This window comes from Tauraco erythrolophus, chromosome 17 (genome assembly GCF_009769465.1).
Source record: "Tauraco erythrolophus isolate bTauEry1 chromosome 17, bTauEry1.pri, whole genome shotgun sequence".
In the NCBI taxonomy this organism is placed as follows: domain Eukaryota; kingdom Metazoa; phylum Chordata; class Aves; order Musophagiformes; family Musophagidae; genus Tauraco; species Tauraco erythrolophus.
In genome coordinates, this window is record NC_141481.1 from 3,417,344 (window position 1) to 3,438,116 (window position 20,773).

At 35.9% G+C, this 20,773-nt stretch overlaps 1 protein-coding gene across 5 annotated transcripts in view; it reads left to right on the forward strand.

The window, feature by feature from the left end:
* Window positions 1-20,773, forward strand: part of CLEC16A (C-type lectin domain containing 16A) — a 99,823-nt gene that overhangs the window by 33,715 nt on the left and 45,335 nt on the right. For all 5 annotated transcript variants that reach the window (XM_086622530.1, XM_086622527.1, XM_086622528.1 and 2 more), the window contains exons 13-18: window positions 1,322-1,444; window positions 2,789-2,898; window positions 3,358-3,402; window positions 4,788-4,838; window positions 7,086-7,214; window positions 9,166-9,286. In XM_086622530.1, the coding sequence (XP_086478656.1) occupies window positions 1,322-1,444; window positions 2,789-2,898; window positions 3,358-3,402; window positions 4,788-4,838; window positions 7,086-7,214; window positions 9,166-9,286 (579 nt within the window). The remainder of the gene's footprint in view (window positions 1-1,321; window positions 1,445-2,788; window positions 2,899-3,357; window positions 3,403-4,787; window positions 4,839-7,085; window positions 7,215-9,165; window positions 9,287-20,773) is intronic.

Genomic DNA, 20,773 nt, shown 5'->3' on the forward strand with positions numbered 1-20,773 from the left:
ACATATGTTGCAAATGGTGTCTGAGAGATCTTTAATCCCAGAAGGAACCCTTCATAGATTTTGCTAGAGCATGTACTGTATCTCAAGAATGCAGAACTCTGCATTCTTGGCAGGCAGACAGCCAAAGGAAAGATGCTGAATATGAATTCTTTCATTGTGATTTCAATTTGGCTGCTTTGTTGAACACCTGCCTGGTCCTGCCTCATGTTTTCTTAGTCTACTTAATGGTTTTCTGCTGGTTAATAACCATCTCCTTCTGTGAGAGCTTAATCTGCATATATATATTCTCTAAGAAATGTTACTCATAAGCAGCTTTCCTTTCCAGAAGGAAAACTGTAGCTCTTTACTAAACTGTTGGATTGTTGTGAACACTGATACTCTGCCTTGGTTCCTTAAATGCTTCCTTCCTCCCACCCCTTTCTTAAGTCTCATCATGACAGAGAACATTTGAAGATTAATGACAGTGATACAAACAGACCTATATTAGTTCTTCCAAATACATATGCTTAGCGAAGAAATAAATCAGATATCACAAATGGCATTGTTCTGTAGAGTTAGCTACAAGTTCAGGGTTGGAAGAAGCTGTAAACTGCGATATAGTCATCTTCTGTTTTATGGGGTTGTTTATTACCATTCTTCAGAATGAGGACAGGGAGATCCTCAGCAATCCATAACTGTTTTCTTCTAAGAAGTCTTACAGTAACCAGGCTATTTTGAGAAATGATTGCTATTTTACAGGAATAGGTTGAAGAAAGATGGGTTTAGTTTCCTTATAGAGGTCAGTGAGAATCTGTGACTTACATTGGAGAGGGTACTAAATCAGAGGCTACTAGTTACAAAATAAAATTCCTGTTTTTTAAAAACATGTGAACTGATTACTTACTACCAAAGCAGAATTTAAAATCAGACTTTCATCTTTAGCCTTTATGCTCTTCAGATGTATGGCTTGACTTTGATTTTATTTAGATTTTAATTTTAGATTTATTTAGGTTTATTTTAAATCAATAGATTTTATCGATTTTATTTATTCTGAGAATTCCAGCTGCAGCAGAATGGTTTGGATGTCACCAACCACTTTGGGATTTGAGTGTCTTCACCCAGTAGGCTCCATTTAAGGCTGAGACTTTTCAGAGATACATAAATGTGTTTAGTCTTTCTCTTGTTCCTCCTTTTCCTTGTAATAGAAATTCAAAACTAACTTGCCCAGTTTTGTATTGCTAATGACTCTCTTCTGAGAAAACTGCTGCAGTCTATTAAATACTTACCTCGAGGCGTACTCCTGTTTTCTAACTTACCTTTCTTCCTTCATCTCCCACAAAAGGAATTGACCCAGTCAAGCTGGAGAGAATTCAACTTCCAGCTCAACGTGCTGAAGAGAGAAACTCGTATAATCATGTACTTGCAGAAGGGCTCATCAGGATCATGAATTATGCTGCGCAACCAGGTATCACTTTTCCAATGTTTGTTTTCTTGCCAAGCTGAAATTTTGAAAGATGAAAAAAAAAAAAGCTACCTAGCCTCTTGTGTTTGAGGGGGAAGTGTTTAGCATGCTCTTCAATGAACATTGAGTGGGTATAATAAGTGAAAACTATATGGTGTCCCATTATTTTTTTTTTAATCACAGATGGTATTTTCACTTCTGAACTGTTTTGCAGAAAAGATGTGGGTTTTTTCCTGACTTCAACTTTTTTGTGAAATGAGGGTTACAAGGCTTAGTGACCTATTCCATGGAAACATGATTTTTTTTTTTTTTTGTTCAAGCCACAGCTCTTCTTCCTGCACTTCCCCTCTTAAAACTTCAAATGAGTAGAACTGGTTTTCCCCTGAAACCGACAGACTATCAAATTCCTGATTGTCTGGAGAATAAAATCTAATGTTCGTTTGACTTGTAAGATTGATGTACAGAGTATTAACTCGTTATACTGATGTACCAGTCACAGGTTAAAAGAACATTTATATATAAAAGAGTTTGTTCATGCTGCAGAGGGAAAGAGTGCAGGATGAAGAAATGCCTTTATTTAAACAAAAGCACTTCTGGGGAGGGGTGGAAATAGTGGGGTTTTATTAAGCTTGCTAAATGCTGTGTAGAACATCTCCTTTTGTCTTTCTTGTTACTAACTTGTAAAATAGTAGATGGGAGTTGGGGTCAAAAGCTAAGATGTCTGTCTGTCTCTTGGATATATTGTCTTAATATTGATCACTGAGCTCAGACTGTATCTTTCTCTCTTTTTATTTTTTTAATCCATCTGAAACTATAATCTTAAAATCTCAATGGCTTCTTTCACTCTGACTTCTCTACATTTTCACATCCAGGCTGGATCTGAATGCTTTGGACATTTTTTAAGGAAAAGCTATACCTTATTATTATGCCATGTACAAAACCTCCTTTCGTCTTGTTACTATCCATGCTAAACATCTGTGATTCTTCTGTAATTTTAGTCCGATTCAACCCGTGCTTCAGGTTGATAAGGCATTGCTTTCAGCTTCTTTTCTAATAGTGTTAATCTTTATTACCTTCTTATTGCGTGGTTCTGCCTTAAATTTTCTTCTGCTTTAGATTACTCTTCCAGTTTTGGTTTTTGATTGTTTTGTTTGTTTGGGGTTTTTTTAATAGCCATCAGTATTGCAAGCCAGCATCAGCACTCATCCTTGTCAAATAGGGTGTGTATGACAGGAGCAAAGTTTATGAAAATTGCAGAGAAGAGTAGAAACATTTAAGAACATCAGGTAATGAGAAGAGCAATACTTAAACTGCTGCTATTTTTATATCAATATTTTCTTTTCATAGATGGAAAAATCCGTTTGGCAACTTTAGAACTTGGCTGCCTATTGCTCAAGCAGCTTGTGTTTTCTAAAAATGGCAGCATCATAAAAGATGTTCACCTTGCTTGCCTTGAGGTAAGTATTTTATTTCAAATTACTAGTCACAGCATTACTTGTCTTTGAGTCTGGTAGTATAGTTGAATGAATTTGTGCGAAATTTGAGGTTCTAGAACATCTTTACGTTGGTGGTTCTGTGCAGTGAACATAAAGAATCCGTACCCCGTGTTCTGTTCTCAGCTTTGCTGTTACCTTGCTATTTAAACTCTTTAACTTCTCAAGCAGAGTTATATTTAATGTTATCTCTGGAATTTGTATGTCATCCATCTCAACAATGTAAAGAAAAGTGCTTTTGAAACTAACAAGCTCACATAAGCTGTATTTTCATAAGTGCAAGAACTGTCTGGGCTGAAGGCTACGAGTATGGGCCTATTAATAGACAGTCTCTTTATGAGTTTTTGGGTGGTTTTTTTTAGATGTGACTTTTGAGTAAATGGTGTATTTACTCCTGAAACACAGTTATTTTATCTTTTCTAGGGTGCAAGGGAAGAAAGTGTTCACCTCCTTCGTCGTTTCTATAAGGTATATATGCAAAATGCTGTAAGAAAAAAAAAAATTACATAATGTGGAATTAAAAGTAAGTCTGCAGCCCAGTCTCTACGTCATGCCCAACGCAGCACTTCTTTTAAGATGGGAACTCCATATTTATGATAGAGAAGGAACTGTTTCACTGGAGAATTCCTCTCCTTTCCTGCTCTTCCCCTACCACACTGACATACGTCACAAAAAGGCTGTCAGAAGTTTCACAGGGTTTGTGCTGGAGGTCAAGTTAGCAGTCAGAGGCTTTTATTGCAACTGCTATGTATTTCATGGAACAGAGCTACACTATTCGAACGTTTCTGGGATTTTGTCATTAACACTTACATGGCATGTGTTTTTTTGGCATAACTTTTTATTTGTATCTTATCTCAAATGATGATTTAAAATGTTACTTAATCTTTTTTTCTTATCAGAGAGCTCTGCAGTTTTTTGCCTTTTTTTTGTACTGTAAACAGTGAAAGAAATAAAATTTTTAGCCCTAGGCATTAACAAGGAGCAGTAAATCCATGACAGATTTCAAGTGTCTAAAACTGCTTTCTATTTTTGTTAGAATTCTCTTGAAGAATGTTTTCTCAGTGCGGCTTACAAAAAAAGTGACTTGTGGTGGCCTGACCATGGCTGACTGCCAGACATTCCCCGGCCACTCTCTTCCTCCTCCTCCTCCTCAACAGGATGGGGAAAGAATATAAGACGAAAAAATCTTTTGGTCGAGATAAAGACAGGGAGATCACTTACCAGTTACCATCGTGAGCAAGTCAGACCTAACTTGGCAAAAATTAATTTATTGCCAATTAAAATAAATTTAGATAGTAAGAAACAAAGGCAAATTAAAGCAATGCTTTCCCCCTATCCCTCCCTTTTCCCAGGCTCAACTTTGCTCCTTTGTTCCTGACTCTTATACGTTCTCCCTGTGCCAGGTGGTGTGAGTGGGGCGGGAAATGGGGGTTTGGGGTCAGTTCTTAGCAGTTCATCTCTGCTGTTCTTCCTCTTCATGCTTTTGCCCTTTCCCAGCGTGAGTCGTGTCCTCCCTGAGCTGCAGTCCTTCAGGAAAAACATCTGCCTCATTGTGGGTCCTCCGCAGACTGCAGTTCCCTTCGGGGCACATTCACCTGCTCCAGCGCTGCACTGTGGATGTCTGCTCCACTATGGTTCCCTACAGGAGCTGCAGAGGAGCTTCTCTCCCATTCTCAGATGTGTTTCCCCAGAGGTGCCTGGTGGCAGGGCTGTTGGAACGGGCTGTGCCCATGCAGGGCAGCCCCTGCCAGGGCCAGGACAGGAGCACCCGGCACATCATTAAACAAAACCAAACAAGTGTGGCTCCATAGCTGTGAGAATTCATGATATGTCCATATCCCTTTTCTTGAAAGGGAGAAGAAATTTTTCTGGATATGTTTGAAGATGAATACCGGAGCATGACAGTAAGTGACACCCCTTCTGCCCTGCCGAGTCCTCAAACCCAGGCACAGCGCAGGAGGAGAACACGTACTTACTGATAACAGCTGCTGAATGTGCTGGTATCTTTATTTTCAGTAGCATAACAAAACATGGGTGGGTTTTTTATCTTTCAGTTGTCTACTCTTACATAAATCATTTATGTGAAATTTCACAGCTCTTTATTAAATAAAAGCCCATTACTTTCCGAAAGTGAGTATACAAAAATTACTTTATCCTGGGAAATGAGACATTGGATTTTTTTTTCTAGTTATTAAACAGTGTGAAAATCTTCCTGTACCTTTCTGAAGCCCAGCAAGGTTTCAGCTTTGAGTGGTGCCCCTTTACGTACCAGCAGATAACAGGGTTCTAGCAAGCAAATAGTGGGGCCTTTGTCGTGTGTGGGAGAGGTACTGCCTGTGCCACGGGACCAGCTGTGAAAGTTTTAACAGATTACTAAAGTTAATCTCAAACAGTTCAGGTTTAACCTGTAAACATGTTTTAAAACTAATTATCTCTTTCAATTCTTGGGTTAGAATTCAGATAAAATTACTTTGGGTAGTCAGTTACAATTTGGGTTTTTTTTCCTACGGTGATACAGGGATTTAATGAGCAGTCAGTAGTTGTCTTTTTGAAAAAGCACAGTCTGCAGTTGGTGTTTTACATGCAAGGACCTCCCATAGTAAACCACATTGTATCTTATCAGCCTAAACAATAGAAGTATTTAGTGAAACATTTTATTTTTTAGTAGTTATGTATTGCAATACTTTCAGTTTGAGAAGTGGCACTGAGACTAACGTCATTTCTGTGTTGCAAGTATACGTGTAGTTTTTTTCTATTGTGTCCTGCATTTTTTTTGTTTACCATAAAAGAGCTGCACTCTGGAACTTGATCTTTGTTTTTCTTGAAGTATATTTATTAGCCTGCCTAGCAAATTACTTGCTGGGTGGGCCGATTTAAGTGCTAAGTAACACTGATGATGTCTTGTCAGAGGAGTTGTGTAAATAACATGGTATAGAGCTTCTACAAAGGCAGAAGTGTACTTGCACAGTCTGAATAACAAAGGAAAAAGTTGTCCTTGATAGATGAGAACAAGTTCAGAGGAGTGAACACCATAGTCCTTAATATTTTTGTTTTCAGCAGTGAGTTGACATTTTTAACATTCTTCACCTTTACGATGCAAAATGCTGTTTAAACCAGTGTACACTCATGTGAATTGCATCTGAAGTAGTTATTTACTTGTTAGAAATTTTAGTGTTCTCATTTGTGTTAGAAATTTCTGTGTTCTCGTTTGTTCTCATTGTCTATGTAAATTTCTGTATCTTTCTACACATCAATTGTATTTGTTAATCCAGTTTTTCAGACACTAAAGATGAATTGTTCTGAGATGAGAAATTTGGCTAAAGACTATTTTTGAGCTTGTATGTGTGCAAGGCAGCGATTCAAGACTGCACTGTGAAAATTCTGGACCTTGTTTCAGTCTGTTTCTTTTATGATATCTGACCATGGCAAAGTGGCCAGGAATGCTTCCAGTTACAGTTGGCTATTTTGGAATGGCCATATGGCTATATTTTTATTCTGTGCAGAATATCGTACAAGCTGTGGGAAGGGCTTTTATGTATTTTAGCCATTCCATCAGGCTTTCTGGCAAAAAGAAGCTCATGTCTCCAGTGCATATGTATATAATAGAACTTGAATGAAATTGCCCAGAGGTATGGAAGGATAGGTATTTCAGACATCATTTATTCATGAAAATAAGCAACCATGAGAGGGAGAGACTCTGTAGTGGCAAGATTGAAGAGAATTGGCTACTGTGAAAGTTACTGCATTATTAAAGACTGGAGAGTTCTTTTTGGAGAGAAAAAGAGATGAGAAACTTTTCCTTGTGATTGAAGTAATCACAAATTTGAGGCAAAACTTAAAATCAAACCTGACAGACTTTGATTTTTGGTACTCATTAAATAGCTTTTTTTTTTTCCTGCTCTGTAATCTGTCAGAGTTTTCTCCTGTGTTTTTTCAGTACGGAAGCATCAACAGTGTGTTAGGAAATGATGAGCAAACTTAAAATAAAGATTACATATAAGGAGCTTAAAATAAGATGATAGTATCAAAAATTCTCAGAAATCTATAACAATTCCTTCGTCTTAAAATACACAACCATGTGTTGTATTTGAAAGTAAAGATGCAAATGATTGTTGCTCTGTATAGTAATCAATGTTGAAATATTTTTATAGATTAAACCCATGAATGTAGAGTACTTGATGATGGATGCCTCAATCTTGTTGCCTCCAACGGGGACACCACTGACTGGTATTGATTTTGTGAAAAGATTGCCTTGTGGAGATGTGGAAAGAACACGAAGAGTGAGTAAGACTTTTTTCTTATGTTCGTTCATGCCAGCATGACGCCAAAGGCTTTGAATAATTATAGAAATACAAACACTTTTCCTTGAAAGCTGCTTGATTGGAAGCTTCATCCATAACATAAAGACTTGATGAAGACAGACCTGTGTGTAGAGTGTATAATATTTACCTGTCCCAGTGGAGAAACCTTTTTTCTATGATTTCTTGTGTCTAGTCAATTCAATATGTCCTTGTGTTTGAATTTTTTTTTTTAGACTCTTTAAACATCTACATAAAAAGGCATTTTGATGACACTCAATAATATATTGTCAGTTTCCTTTTGTGAACTGATACCTCAGTCTCTTTCATTATATTCCTATAGTAAGAATCTCCACTGGAAGGCTAGCTGGCTTCATATTGCTGGTGTTTCTAAACATAGCAAAAAATATAACTGCCCTCGGGAGTGTTCATCTTGCCAAAGTAATTCATGATAGAGATCTTGAGAGTGAGGGGGGGAAAAAAAACAGCAAGTTATCTATTTTTATGACTGACACAATCTGTAGAGGTTATACTGACCTGAATAACATCATCATTCTTGGGATGAGCAGTTCTTGGCCCTTATCTGGCAGTAAGCCTTGGAGTGCCAGTAAGTCTTAGCGATATATTACTGCATGATGTTATTATCTGAAAAGTGCTGTTCTTCGGGTAGCTTTGCATTTATGGAAGTGTGTATGTAAGTATACTCAAGTACTCTTGAAGAAAAAACGTATTTCCAGGAATCTTCTGAAAACTTTTGTTTTCATTACTTAAAGCCACACAACTTTTGTTATCACAGCAAGTTAAGCTCGATAAAGTACAGTGAATTATATTGAAAAGTGTTGTTCTCAGAAAGCAATAATGCTTCCTAGAATTCTCTCTGAGGGCAATGGTACTCAGAAATGTATGTTAATGGAAACTGACTGCTCCATGGTTTTTCATGGAATAGCTTAACTTCTGTTGCTGGAAATTCGAAAATCAATACAAATATTCCTGTAAATTCTTTGGGATGGAAGGGTCTTTGTCATCAGAAGGAAGTCCTGTAATGCTTCCTTGTTGGTCCTCCTTCCCCTAATCACAATGATCTAGAAGTTTTAGAATTTCTTAGAATTCCTGTACTACTTTCTTCCAGGTAGACTACCTCTCTTTGGCTGAATTACTATAACAATATGCTGAACTTCAGGTGTATCTTGTGATACAAAATGTGGCTATTAAAATGGTGATTGTTCTTTGACACTTTATCTAGTCTTTGCATACCATATGTCATTAATTTCTAAATCAGTATGGGAGTATTAATTTAACAGAGCAGCTGTTGAAAGTTCCTTGGGACTGGTGCAGCTTTCAGAGTGCTCTGCCCTTATGTAGACTTCTGAGAATATAGATGAAGTTCTCCAGGAATGCTGTATGGCACGTGGTTAGTTTTGATGAACACAGCAAATTAAAACTCAGAAATCCCCACTATCTTCTCCCATATTTGTAGACATCTTAGCTAGACTCAACCAGAAAAGTTATTACTGTTTAAAGTTCAAAATGTGAGAGTCTCTGAGGGTCAGTTGCTTAGTTGTCTGTAGTGTAAAGGTATTGTAAATAACTATCAGTCTTAAAATAATGATTAAAAAAATTTCAATGTTTTTGGTTTTGCTTAAGCAGCTCCGGTAATCATTTGCCTGTCAGTCACAGTCTGTGTAAGTGTGCCAGTGGGATAAAAGCTCTTGCTGCTTCTACTTCACTGAAAATAAATAGCATGTTTCAACTTCTTCCATACCCTTTTTAACTACCTTTTGAAATTACATTCTATTTTCTCAATTTAAAAAGATTTACTGCATGACCACAAACTCAGAGTTTGTAAAAGTGAGTGTGTGTTTGTAAGATTCTGTTAAGATATGAAGTACTGAGTGCTGCAACATTTTAATGTTATTTTTTTTGATTTCTCAAGGCAATCAGAGTTTTCTTTATGCTCCGTTCACTTTCACTGCACTTGCGAGATGAACCAGAAACTCAGTTACCACTCACAAGGGAGGAAGATCTGATAAAGACAGATGATGTTCTTGACTTAAGTAAGTAGTCCCTCAATTTCCCAAGTAGTCTATGACATGGAAAAATTCCTGGCTTTTTTTTTAAGTTAAAAACCCCAAATATTTAATCTTATTTGTGTAATTGACTACCAAAGGTAATTTTATTAAGTTTGTCTTCTATTGGATTTTGAATGTTTTTTGTGGGTTGGTTTGTTGTTTTTTTTAAGAGACTGTTAATAAATATACTAGGGTTTAAATATTAGCACATAAAGGATTCAGATTATGCAATTATTAGTTGTCAGGTAAAAAATGAATGTCCATAATTTAGTTACTGTTGACGTACTAAAGGATTAGTAATATAGAATTAACTCAGTTTCCTCTTTCAAATGAGTTAGGTATTTATTGTAATGTTGGCTCTTTTTAAGAGGGTGAGATGAAATAATGAATCAGCTTCTCCTGGAAAAAAAAAAATGGTTTCCTTAAACTGAAAATGTGATTATGAAGTAGTTCATAGTTCTTTAAAAACATACTGAACAAAAGGTACATCTGATTGAAATACTGTTTCCAAATGTTATTTGTTCCTCCTCCCCACTCCCCCCAAAAAAGAAAAAGATCTTTTGTCCTTGCTTATCTGTTAGTCTAGCGAAATGCTGATTGCTTGCATTATAAAATTTTGAGGACTGCACCACAGATACTGTGCAATTCGTTGCAGGTGTCTTTTTATGACTTTGCAGTTCTAAGGCAGTCGCTTTTACACAGAATACAAGGTATCCTTTTCTTGGAAGATGTAGTTTAGACCATAGCTTATTAATACTTCACTCTGTTATGTATAATTGTTTCTAATTTTTATTACATGTTCATAATGCCAGATTAATTGCTGAAGTAGTGGTCCATGCTCTGTATATTTAATGATGTCCAAGTTTGTTTCCTTTTTTCGGTGTGGGATGACAGATATAAATGGTTAAGAGTCTATATATAGAAAGGCTGTAAAAAAAAAAAAAGTTAGACTGAAAATTATCTACTTTGATTTGAATAAAGTGTTCTAAAACTTAAAGATGTAATGCCTACTATAAAAGTGGATTTTTTTAAGAAGTTGTATTAAATTAAAATTGTAGTGTTGATTTAGAACATCACCCTTCCAGATTTAAACTTATTTACTGCTTTAAGGTATATTATAGTCCTTAACTGTACAGTCATTAGCTTAAAATACAAATTTATACTGACCAACATGAACTAAGACAACAGTATTACAGAACTGCTTGTCACATGGTACTTGTATGCATGTGCATGAAGCTCACTATTTGTTAATATGTATATACATTTGTGTGTGTTTGCACACATGCGTGTGTAAGTAGAGGAAAAAAATGGATTCCATTGCCCTACCCATGGAACGTGTGTGCTGGTGCTCTAGAGAGACTTAAGTGAGAAGAAACCCTTATATGAAAATCCTTTTGTTTTTCTATAATTTATCTGATAATCCACATCTTTAATTTTCAGAAGACTTTATCCTTTGGACTACTATAAGCATAAATTCAAGTTTAAAATAAAAAATTAAAAGTAAAAAACCATTTTTTTTGAGATAGGAAGATTAGAATTCTCCTTTGAGCGTTAAGGTGTTTGAGAAGGTAAATGGCAGTATTTCAAAAAAAGAACAACATTGGGATTGACAAATACTTATTTAGCTTTGATTCATATAAAGGGCTGGAGGGGCTTTTTCTTTGAGTGACTACTTGTGCTTTTCTGCTGTCTTAGTGGAAGGCAGCAGAGATGCCCATGTGACTGTAGTATGTCCCAGGAGAGAGGTGAAATAGTTTCATATGAATTAGTCTATTTTATTTTATACCTAAAGTATTGCCTGATAGTCCTCCCAGCACCTTTGCTAAGTTGTACTTTCCCAGTGCTCTTTTTTAGAAGAGCTCATGGATTTCTACCTAGTGATTTCTAGCTTACCTTTTTAATCTGCAGGCGATTTTACAATGTATATTTTATTGCTATCAAAATTATAATAGTAACAATGTGGAATTCTTAAATACGTTGTTTATCACCTGAAGTATTAAGAAAGCATTCGAGAAGTCTCACAGCTGCAGTCTAAAAGCAGAAATACTCAAAAATATGGAATAGAGCTTAGAAATCATCTTGTAGATAAGAATCTGCCAGGCTATACCTACTTTAATTTTTTTTGAATACAGTTCGAATTAAACATATTGCTGTATGCTGATAGATCTTTGATTACCAAACCAGGAACTCGCTGAAAATAAATAACAATTACGATCTATTACACACTTAAAATTTGGGACAGCAGATCCATCCTCCTTTGGAGGAGAAAACCAAATTCTCATTAGTGTGGACTTCAGCAACTGAGTTTATCTTTACAGAAGAAACGTCTCTAAACTGCTTTTGAACGGTAACATGTCACTCAAAACCAGATAATGTGTTATGCATCCCTGCCACTCTGTGTGCTACTCTTGTTAGAATATTTGAAAAGAGGATTTTTTTTTTTCCCCCAGATTAGCAGTTAACTTGAGGTGACTTTTTTTAAATTAAAAATTTTAATAATTAAGATCACTGCTTTTTTTTTTACAAACTAGGTATTAATTACCACACCAGTTTTCAGTATGACATAAATCAGAGGACACAAGGATCAATATAGAACTTTCAGAATGTCTGAACACACAAAGATGTGTGTGTTGTAGTCTGTGGACAGATGGGAAGCTGTTAGAGATTACATCAGTTAAACCTGAACCTTTTGCAGAGATGTTTTGATAGCTCCTGATGCACGCCAGAGGTACTGTTCAGTAAGCATCTAGTGCAGATTATGAACAGTATGAATTGTCGTAAGAAGTGTTACACACGTGGAGAGTATTATTTATATCTGTTCCTTATGTGTGCTGCTGTTACATATTTAAATTTAAAATACAGAGTATCCACATAATGGTGGCAGTTCTGTGCCTTAGTGTATTCACTGCTTTCTAATCTTTTCACAGAAGGTTTTAGTCTTTATTTTGGGCCCACAGTATGTAATTACAGTCATATTTTTTTTCAAAGCATGACTCTTTCTATATACTCCAACATTTATGAATAAACTTTTTTTTTCTGCAGCTGGCAGAGTTAGGGAAGTTCAGTTAAACACGTTGCTTACCCCACTATTGGCGGAAACAACCTGTATCTGAAGAGTGAGTCAGGCTGGGATCTCAAAATTTTGAACAGAGTTCTAGCCTATTTCCAAAAACTGAAATAAACTGAAAGAGGCTGTAAAAAGCCCTTCCTAATGAGTTTTCTCATATCCTGTCTTTTAGTCAGAATCTGTCCTGAATAATCAGGGCCTGATGTGGAGTTTCATATGTTGGCTCCAAAAGACTTTTCTTTCCTGGTTAGCTAGAAAGGCATAGACTGGCTTCATCTTCCAGTCAAGTTAACAGTTGTTAGATCTGTTCCAAAAAAGTGGCACTGGGAACTGTGTCCACAAAATATAATCATGTTGCAAGTATTTCCTTGGGAGGAGCTTTTCTTGTCAGTAGATGTCTAAAATAATACTGTGTAGGACAGATACAGATATTTGGATCTGATCCTCACAGCACATAAGAAACCATTTGGTTTTAACAAGTCACTTACTGAGTATCCTTGTTTATGGGGTTGGTGTTAGCTGTTTTTTCTGTTTTGTTCTTTTGATTTTTTTACTCTTTTCTTTGGGACGTTTACCTTTTTCCCTCCATTGCTTTTACCCCCTACAACACAGCACATTCTTTGTTCAAAGACATCAGTTGTTTTGTGATTTTTATTTTAATTGTAGTATTTTTAAGGCTACTAGCAAATATTCAGCATTCACTGGGACCTTTGAGTGAAGTTCCCTATTTAGATGTTCATCAGTTTATGTATTTCAGTTGGTAACACTTTCTAAACTGCTTATTACTACTATTGTTACTTAAACTACCTGAATTGAGGTAGTACAGTGATGAAGTTCTAGAATATGTGGTAGCTTAAAGACATAGTTTCCAGTTCAAGTCTTTTCATTGCCTGGGAAAGACAGATGAGAGAATATCAGCATTTTGATGTAAAGCTTATGAGATACATGCTGTTGCATAGGATTGGGAGGAGACTTAGGACTTGGCAAAACGTGACCCAAAAAATTATAATTGTGCACCTTTTTAAAATTATCACTTTGGTGATATTTTCTAGCTAACAAATTTTCCTCAATCTGTTATTACAATACTTTTTAAATTTTTCTGAACACTGAGATGCCTCCTGTAATTATACTTATTCATATACATATAGTGTTAAGAAGGAATAGAGGTTGACAAGACCCAGTAATTATTTCAGCTACTGTTTTGATTTTGAAAACTCCTGCAAAACGTGCCTTATCAAAATGGCTTTTTTTCTTTTAGCCTAAATGCAATGCTGATGTTTTATGGGAGCTTGATGAGAAAGATCAAAGTTTCTGGGGAAGAAGCATTTTAATATTTTGATACATATCTGTTCGTTGTAAATGTTTAAGTGTAGTTGCAAGGTTGTCAGCACTACACATGACTCTGTTTAGAAATGAGTCAAGAGCTCCACAGAAGATTCATTCTGTATTGCTGGGTATGCTGCCACCAGAACGATATGTGCTCTTTTCAGTGTTGTGTTTTACTGTAAGTAGTTTTGAAGCACTTGCGTGTTATGTGGTAACTGCCCGCCTTGGGCTGCATGTGAGTTTGTAGGTGTCTCGTGTAGGTGGCTTCTTTAATCTTATTCAGCGGCTCACTGTTCGTGTGAAGTTCACGTTAACAGCCTTGGTGCTTGGTTTCAGGCTGCTGGTTCTGTTAGTGACCATGTTTCAAATGCCATGGCTGAGGATACATTTAAAGCCATTATTTCTTTGCTAAAACTGAAAAAAGTAGTGTTATAGTTAAGTTTCCTTAAGTATCTCTACCAAATATACAGGCTTTAGAAAGGCCATCATAGTCAACATTTGGTTTGAGGAAAATTTCTCATAGTATAATTGAGGCTGGAAGGAACTTCAGGAGATGACCTAGACTCACCTGCCTGCTCAAAACAGGGTCAGGTAGAGCAAGTTTCCCATGGCCCTCACCAGTCAGGTTTTGCATATCATTAAGGATGGAGATTTCACAGCATCACTGGGCAACCTTTTTCGGTGTTTGACCAGCTTCACAATAAAAAAGGTTGGTGGGGTTTTCTTTTATTTTTTTCCTCCCAGTGTTTTTCTGGAATTTCCTGTGTTTCAGTTTACGCTCAGTGCTTCTCATCTTGTTATTGGATACCCCTGGCTTTATCTTCTTTACTCCTTCCAAACAGGTATTTGCAGACATTGATAAAAGATTTTATATAAATTTTATATAAAATATATAAATATATAAAAATTTTTCTTCTATTAAATATCTTCCAAGGAATGTAACTTTCCCTTTGAGTCCTTATCCAGTTACTTTGCAGGTCTGTTCAGTGAACATAAACAGTACACTGTGATCAGGAAAATGAAACTTACTGCAGTTTATTTGCATAAGTAGGATTTGATTTGAACATAAACTGCCTAGGTAAATGACAGCTTCCTTCTGTAGTTTCACTGTGGGTAGATAACACTAAAATTTTCATGTTTTTAATTCCTATGAATATTTTTAAATAACTTAATTTCAAGACTGTGTTAGGTATGCTAAAAGAGATTTTCATTTAGTTGCTTTCCAAAGTACTGATGCTTGAGGTTTGTCTATCTCATTTCTAAACATGTTGTCGTATTTGAGGAAGAGAAGCCAAAAAGTAGTGCAGATGTATGACCAGACACGTCCTCTAATTTCAACTAAATGTACTTCTTGGGAACACCTGGGTAGATGCTTGATTTGTTGTATTCTTGATGCAAATGCTTCTGCATATTCTGTCAGTTGCTTGGTCTATGAAGGGTAATGCTGTATAACAGAATGATCTCCTTTCCCCTGTTTTCCTAAATAATGATGCTTCTTTGAATAAAATACTAAGCTTTTCCAAGTTTAACAGACGCTTTGGAGGCTTTAGAGTGTACAGTTGCTAAGCTTTCTTCAGAGATGAATGAGTGGCATTTCCTTTTCACTTTAAAAAGGAGTTATTGGCTTAAAAAGATACTATTCCAGAGCAAGGCAAGCATACTTTTCCTGATAAAAAATTTTACTGTTCTCAGACTGCTGTCCTGTTATGAAGATCTGCATGTAAAGTAAGGTCTTTGTTACTCATACTTCTGCATATACTTACTCTCAGAATTCTACCTAGAAGTTTTCCTGATTTGCTCTGTAGATTGTCGTATTTAGGAGTTCATTACAGATTCTGTCCAGTTGAGAGATTTGGCAAATGTGATTTCTCCTGCACAGAGCCGTTCCCTCTGGTGTCAGAGTACAGTAACAGCGAAATAACACAATCTGTCTAGTGCTTCTCCAGTTCAGTGTTATCATCCCTCAGACACTGAAGTTCATTTATATACAGCTTAATAAACAACACAATACAATTCTTTTCTCTGTTTTTTTTCTTTTTAAAAAAGGGTAAAATGAGGAAAAAAAGGTAGTCGTTTTAGGTTTATGCTTTGTAGAAGAGAATATTGCATCTGGTTTGGTCTTCCTGCATCACTGTAGTTGCTTGTTTTACTTGTGATAGTGATCTTTTAGATTTATGAGTACTAATTTAAAATATTTTAAAAATATACGTACTTGGTAGGAGCAATGGCTAGATTTGTATTTAACAACTTGGTATCTGTTTAAAAAATATATAATCAAGGTATTTCAGTAATTTTAACAAATAACAATATCCTCAGAAGAGCAGCACAACAATCTTGAGACAATTCAAGAAAACGATGCTACAATATGAAGTCCTTCTGCCTGGTAATCAGTAGTCTGTGTTTACAGAAAAATAAGTTTTGGGAGCAAGCATGCTTCTGCTTGGTTGCAGTACCCCGTGTGTGATTAGCATTTATAATATGTTGTCCCTTATTTTCAGTTATTTGGAGGTGTACAGAAATAAATCTTCATATTCAGGGGAAAAGAATTACCAAGAACAGTAATGGGGAAGAGATGTGTTCCTAAAATTCTGTGATGGCTACTACAGTGAATGTTACTTTTGTAAATGTATTTGCTAGCTACTTTTTTCCACTAGATTTTGTTTGAGCATACACAAACCCAGTCTGATTATTGGCTTTTCCCACACTTACAGTGATGGTTGTACATACATTATGTCAACAAGAGTTTTTAAAGTGATTTTTAAAAGACAGATTTTTCATATTTGTCATCTCACATTTGGGGGGGTGGGGATGGAGAAAGGAAAAAAAAAAAACAAAACACCCCAAAACAAACAACAAAAAACACACCCACAACACAAACAGTCTTTAACATGACTTGTCAGTCAGTTTACATTCTGAAACATGTGCCTTGGATTTCTCCTCAAATTCTCTCGCCTTCTCAATTCATGTGTATACAGTTCTGTATTTTTCCCCTCTTTCCAAAGTCATCTTAAACTTTTTTACCTTTCTCCTAAATCTTCCTTTTTGTCCAGTAAATCTTCACATGGTCTTTTATAAAAAATCTTTAGCATTAATACGGTCTTTGAGACCTATTTCTTTATCTGAAACAAGTGGTGAGAAATTCCTTAAAGAAGATTTCTTCTTTTAAAGTAGCTAGTATTTCTTGCAAGAGCAGAGATTTCAAGTCACTCTTAGCAGCTGTTCGTGCTCTTTTTTGCTGTTCCTGAGGGGAACAGTGCTCCCCTGCTCGAGGAGACCAGGGGAGAGACTAATATGTGAACTGAGATTCTGATTTTCTACTGGACAAAAGAGAGATGGCAGACATAGTGAGAAAGTAGTTCTGAGCCTCTCTGAAAGAGAGACATTTATTGTGAGGAATAACAGAAGTAATTCATTTAAATTGTTCAACAACATGGTCAGAACTTAAGATGTCAAAACATTTTGGATAGAGACTATGTTGCAGATAATCCTTTAACAGGACTTACATAAAATTTGAAATGGGTTTGTAAACACTGAGTATATTTGGGCAATATGTTGTAGTTCTGTCAAGGATCCTATGTTCCTCTAGAAACTCATTTAATCAAGATTCAAATAACTCTGAAGTTCTTTGCAATTAAAGACTGTCACAGTAAGTAGTAAAGCAAAATATTGTACTAAATGGGCTACATGTTGTTAGAAAGAGTTCTTTACATGAAGTGGAAGGTGGTGCATTAACTCTCTGCAGCCTAATGCTTAATTTGGACTGCCAGCTGTGGGCACGAGGTGCTAAAGTTTTCTATAAGAGCTTTTAATGTCTGCAGATGGTTTCTAGGATTGTGATGACTAAATTATAAAAATCATTAAAGATCAAGCCCGGAGGCACGTCAGGTACATTTAGACCATCTCCTAAAGTAGCTGTTATATTCATAAAGTCTTCATATAATACAGTCTTTCCAGGCAAATAGTTGCCTGTGTTCATGCAATATTTTCACCTAGTTTAAATCTTCTTCGCTGCAAGCAGCTGAAGTCTTTGAACTCTCCTTCCTAAACTGTATTTCCTAAAAGTTGTATTTTTCTTGGAGAAAGTCCAGATAAGTCTTGGATCCTTGTCTTGGAGGTGTAATGTCCAAACTAGTTACAAGCTTCATTTTGCATGAGGAAAAATAAAGCATTAAATTAAAAATTAATCTCAGAAATGACACCACACTTTTTTCAGCAGTGTCACATCAGTGAGCCATTTAGTCTATAGTTCATTTTAATCCCCAGATCAAGTTTCAGTAGTTTCACAAGGCTTTGAATGCTTTCATCTGAATGTGGTTGGGTATCTGTAACTGTTCTATAGCATAGCTGTAAGTACGCTCACATCAGTTCCCTGGAAATGTGTTTAACCACACTTTCTCTTCTGTTTTTGTCATAAAGGGTGACTATAGCTTATGACCCTTCAGCAGCTGTGAACTAGAAACAGTCATGTAAATGGGGTATAAACACAAAAGATTCCTGTAACAGTTGCCTAATAAATGAGTAATTTTCCTTTCTGTTCTTTGTTAAACTTTTTACAGTAATGCTTTAAGTTTTTGTCAGATCTTAAATGAAAACTTTCTGCTCTGGAAAACAACTTCTGCCCTTTGAGTTCTTTACCTTAAGTACTGCATTTTAGTAGTTAGGCAGTTGAATTTGTACATCAGTAATTGCAAGTATTTTAATCTGCTTGCTGTTGCACTAAGAATTGTACAAATACTGGACAAAAACAAGTATTTGAGAACTTCGCAACTCTATTTGGTGTTGTGACCTATACGTTGAGAATCTAACAATAGTTTATCCACAAAATTCAGCAACCTCACATTGCATATTCAGAGGGGTCCGAATCCGGTTACTTCAGGTCTTGAGAAGAAAGAATAGCGCTGTTCCAGGAATTCGTATCGACTGAAATAAATATGTTGGTGGACGAACTGGATTAAAGAATGAAAGAGACAATAAATAGAGTCCCAAGTTAAGAAATAACCAGATGAGTTCCAGAGTCCTGTTTTGAAACATCTGTAATTGCTGAAAGTCTTAAGGGCTTGTTAACACTAATAACACTTTAAGCTTGTTACTGAAACTACTTCAAAAAAGGCATCAGTTATGAGTTTATGCAGTACAGAGGACAGGCTGTATAGCTAGCCAGTCCTTGTTTAGTCATACCAAATGTTGGAGAATTAATTCCTTCTCAGTTAATAGCTTTATTCATAAGCATCTTGTTGTTTTTTTCTGTTTCTATGGCTTGAAAAAAAAAATTGCATATATCCTGTGCATTACATAGGACTTCCCTGAAGCTAGTTCTGTGAACAAAAGTGTATTCCTAGAAAAACATTAGTTCTTGATTAGAAACTTTGTCCTGTGAAGGAAAAGGTGACCAATTGTGTAGTTTCATCAGTCAATTATTTTCACCATGGAACTACTGCCATTTATAGCTTTTGTCTATTAAACTTTGCCCTGTATTAAAGGTCTTCCTGTTTGTACTATTTCCCTATATTACCCTAGATATAGGGTAATAGATATTACCCTATTGGGTACCTATATATATACCCTATTGGGTACCTATATAGGGTAATAGATATTACCCTGTTGTATACATTCAGAGATCATGTCTGCCATTTTATTGCAGAAATACATACACTGCTATCAACTGTAATACACTGTTATCAACTGTAATTCCAAGTCTCTTTCAAACAAGATAAATCCTGGCTGCAATCCTTTGTGCTAGAATGCTTCTGTCTTTCATTCCCTGCTGTATATAACATTACACATTTCAAAACAATTAAATATATTGGGATGTTTTATGCCTAATTCACAAGCCAATTCATAATAAATGACACTTGCATTATTCTTGTTTTTCCATGACTTAGAAACATGGATAATAACTTCAGGCTTTTCAATTATAAACAAAGAGATGGAATAATTTTGGTATTGGAAAGTAATTTCTGGAAGCATGTATTAGATCTGTACCTCTGTTACCACTTCTAGATGTGTATGAATAATATCCGTACAAATACAGATACGCTTTAGGATCAAAAGTTCAGATAGAGCTTTTGATGCATTTAATATAGGTTGTTACCTTTTATCGTTCAGATTATTAGAATGTCATTGCTATAATAATATTGGAGTAGGATTCTGTGGGCTAAAAGTTGCCATTTTAGATCTCCTATGATTTTCTGCCTGGTGTCTCAGCTGCTTTTCTAAAAAGGAATCAATCTCCCATAGGCTCTTATAGTAATATTTGCCAGTCCTGTATAGATTTCTTGAGCCTTCTAGGGCATACAAGAAGGTAATAGCAATCAATCCGGGTGTAACTGAATCACATCCTATATGTATTGCGGAAAAGTAGCAGTGTTGTATTTATTGATTCAAGTGTTCTCAAATTGCAAAAGCTCACACTAAACTCACAATGGATTAGCATTAGTTATCCTCTTTTAATTGTGTTAAAGTTGCATATTTCCTCCCTTTCTGTCCTATCACCCAGTCAATTTTGAATAGATCCTACTGGTAAAGGCTAATTGGTAGAATCATAGAAATGTTAGTTGAAGGGACCTCGCAGTTGTGATGTGGTTTTTTTTTTAGGGGGAAATAGGTTGGTTTTAGGAGTGGGATTTTTTGTGGGTTTTTTTAAACTTTAAAACCTTTGGTGGTAGAAATTCCGCAGCCTTTCTGGATAACCTGCTGTGCTGTGTTATACTAATCACAAAAGAATTTCCTCTACCTCCCGAACTGTAATTTGTGGCTGTTATCCCTAGTTGCATGACCTGCCACTGTGAAGTGCTGTATAGTGCTTCCACTTATAGCTTATTTCTATCTGACAGGTGTTTCTAGTATGAAATATGGTATTAACTACTTGTTTTTACTTTTACTGTTTTGTATAACCTGCAGCCTCATTCCTATCCATTTAGCTAATTCTTCTAGTTTTATTTTTAGGGTTGGGTGGTTGTTTTTTTCCTTGGGAAACTAAAGAGGAGAAAAACAGTAGTCAGATTTTTTTTTCATTATTTTAATTCATATAGTGAATTTAGAGTTGAACTTCAGCACCATTATTTGTAATGCATTGTGTA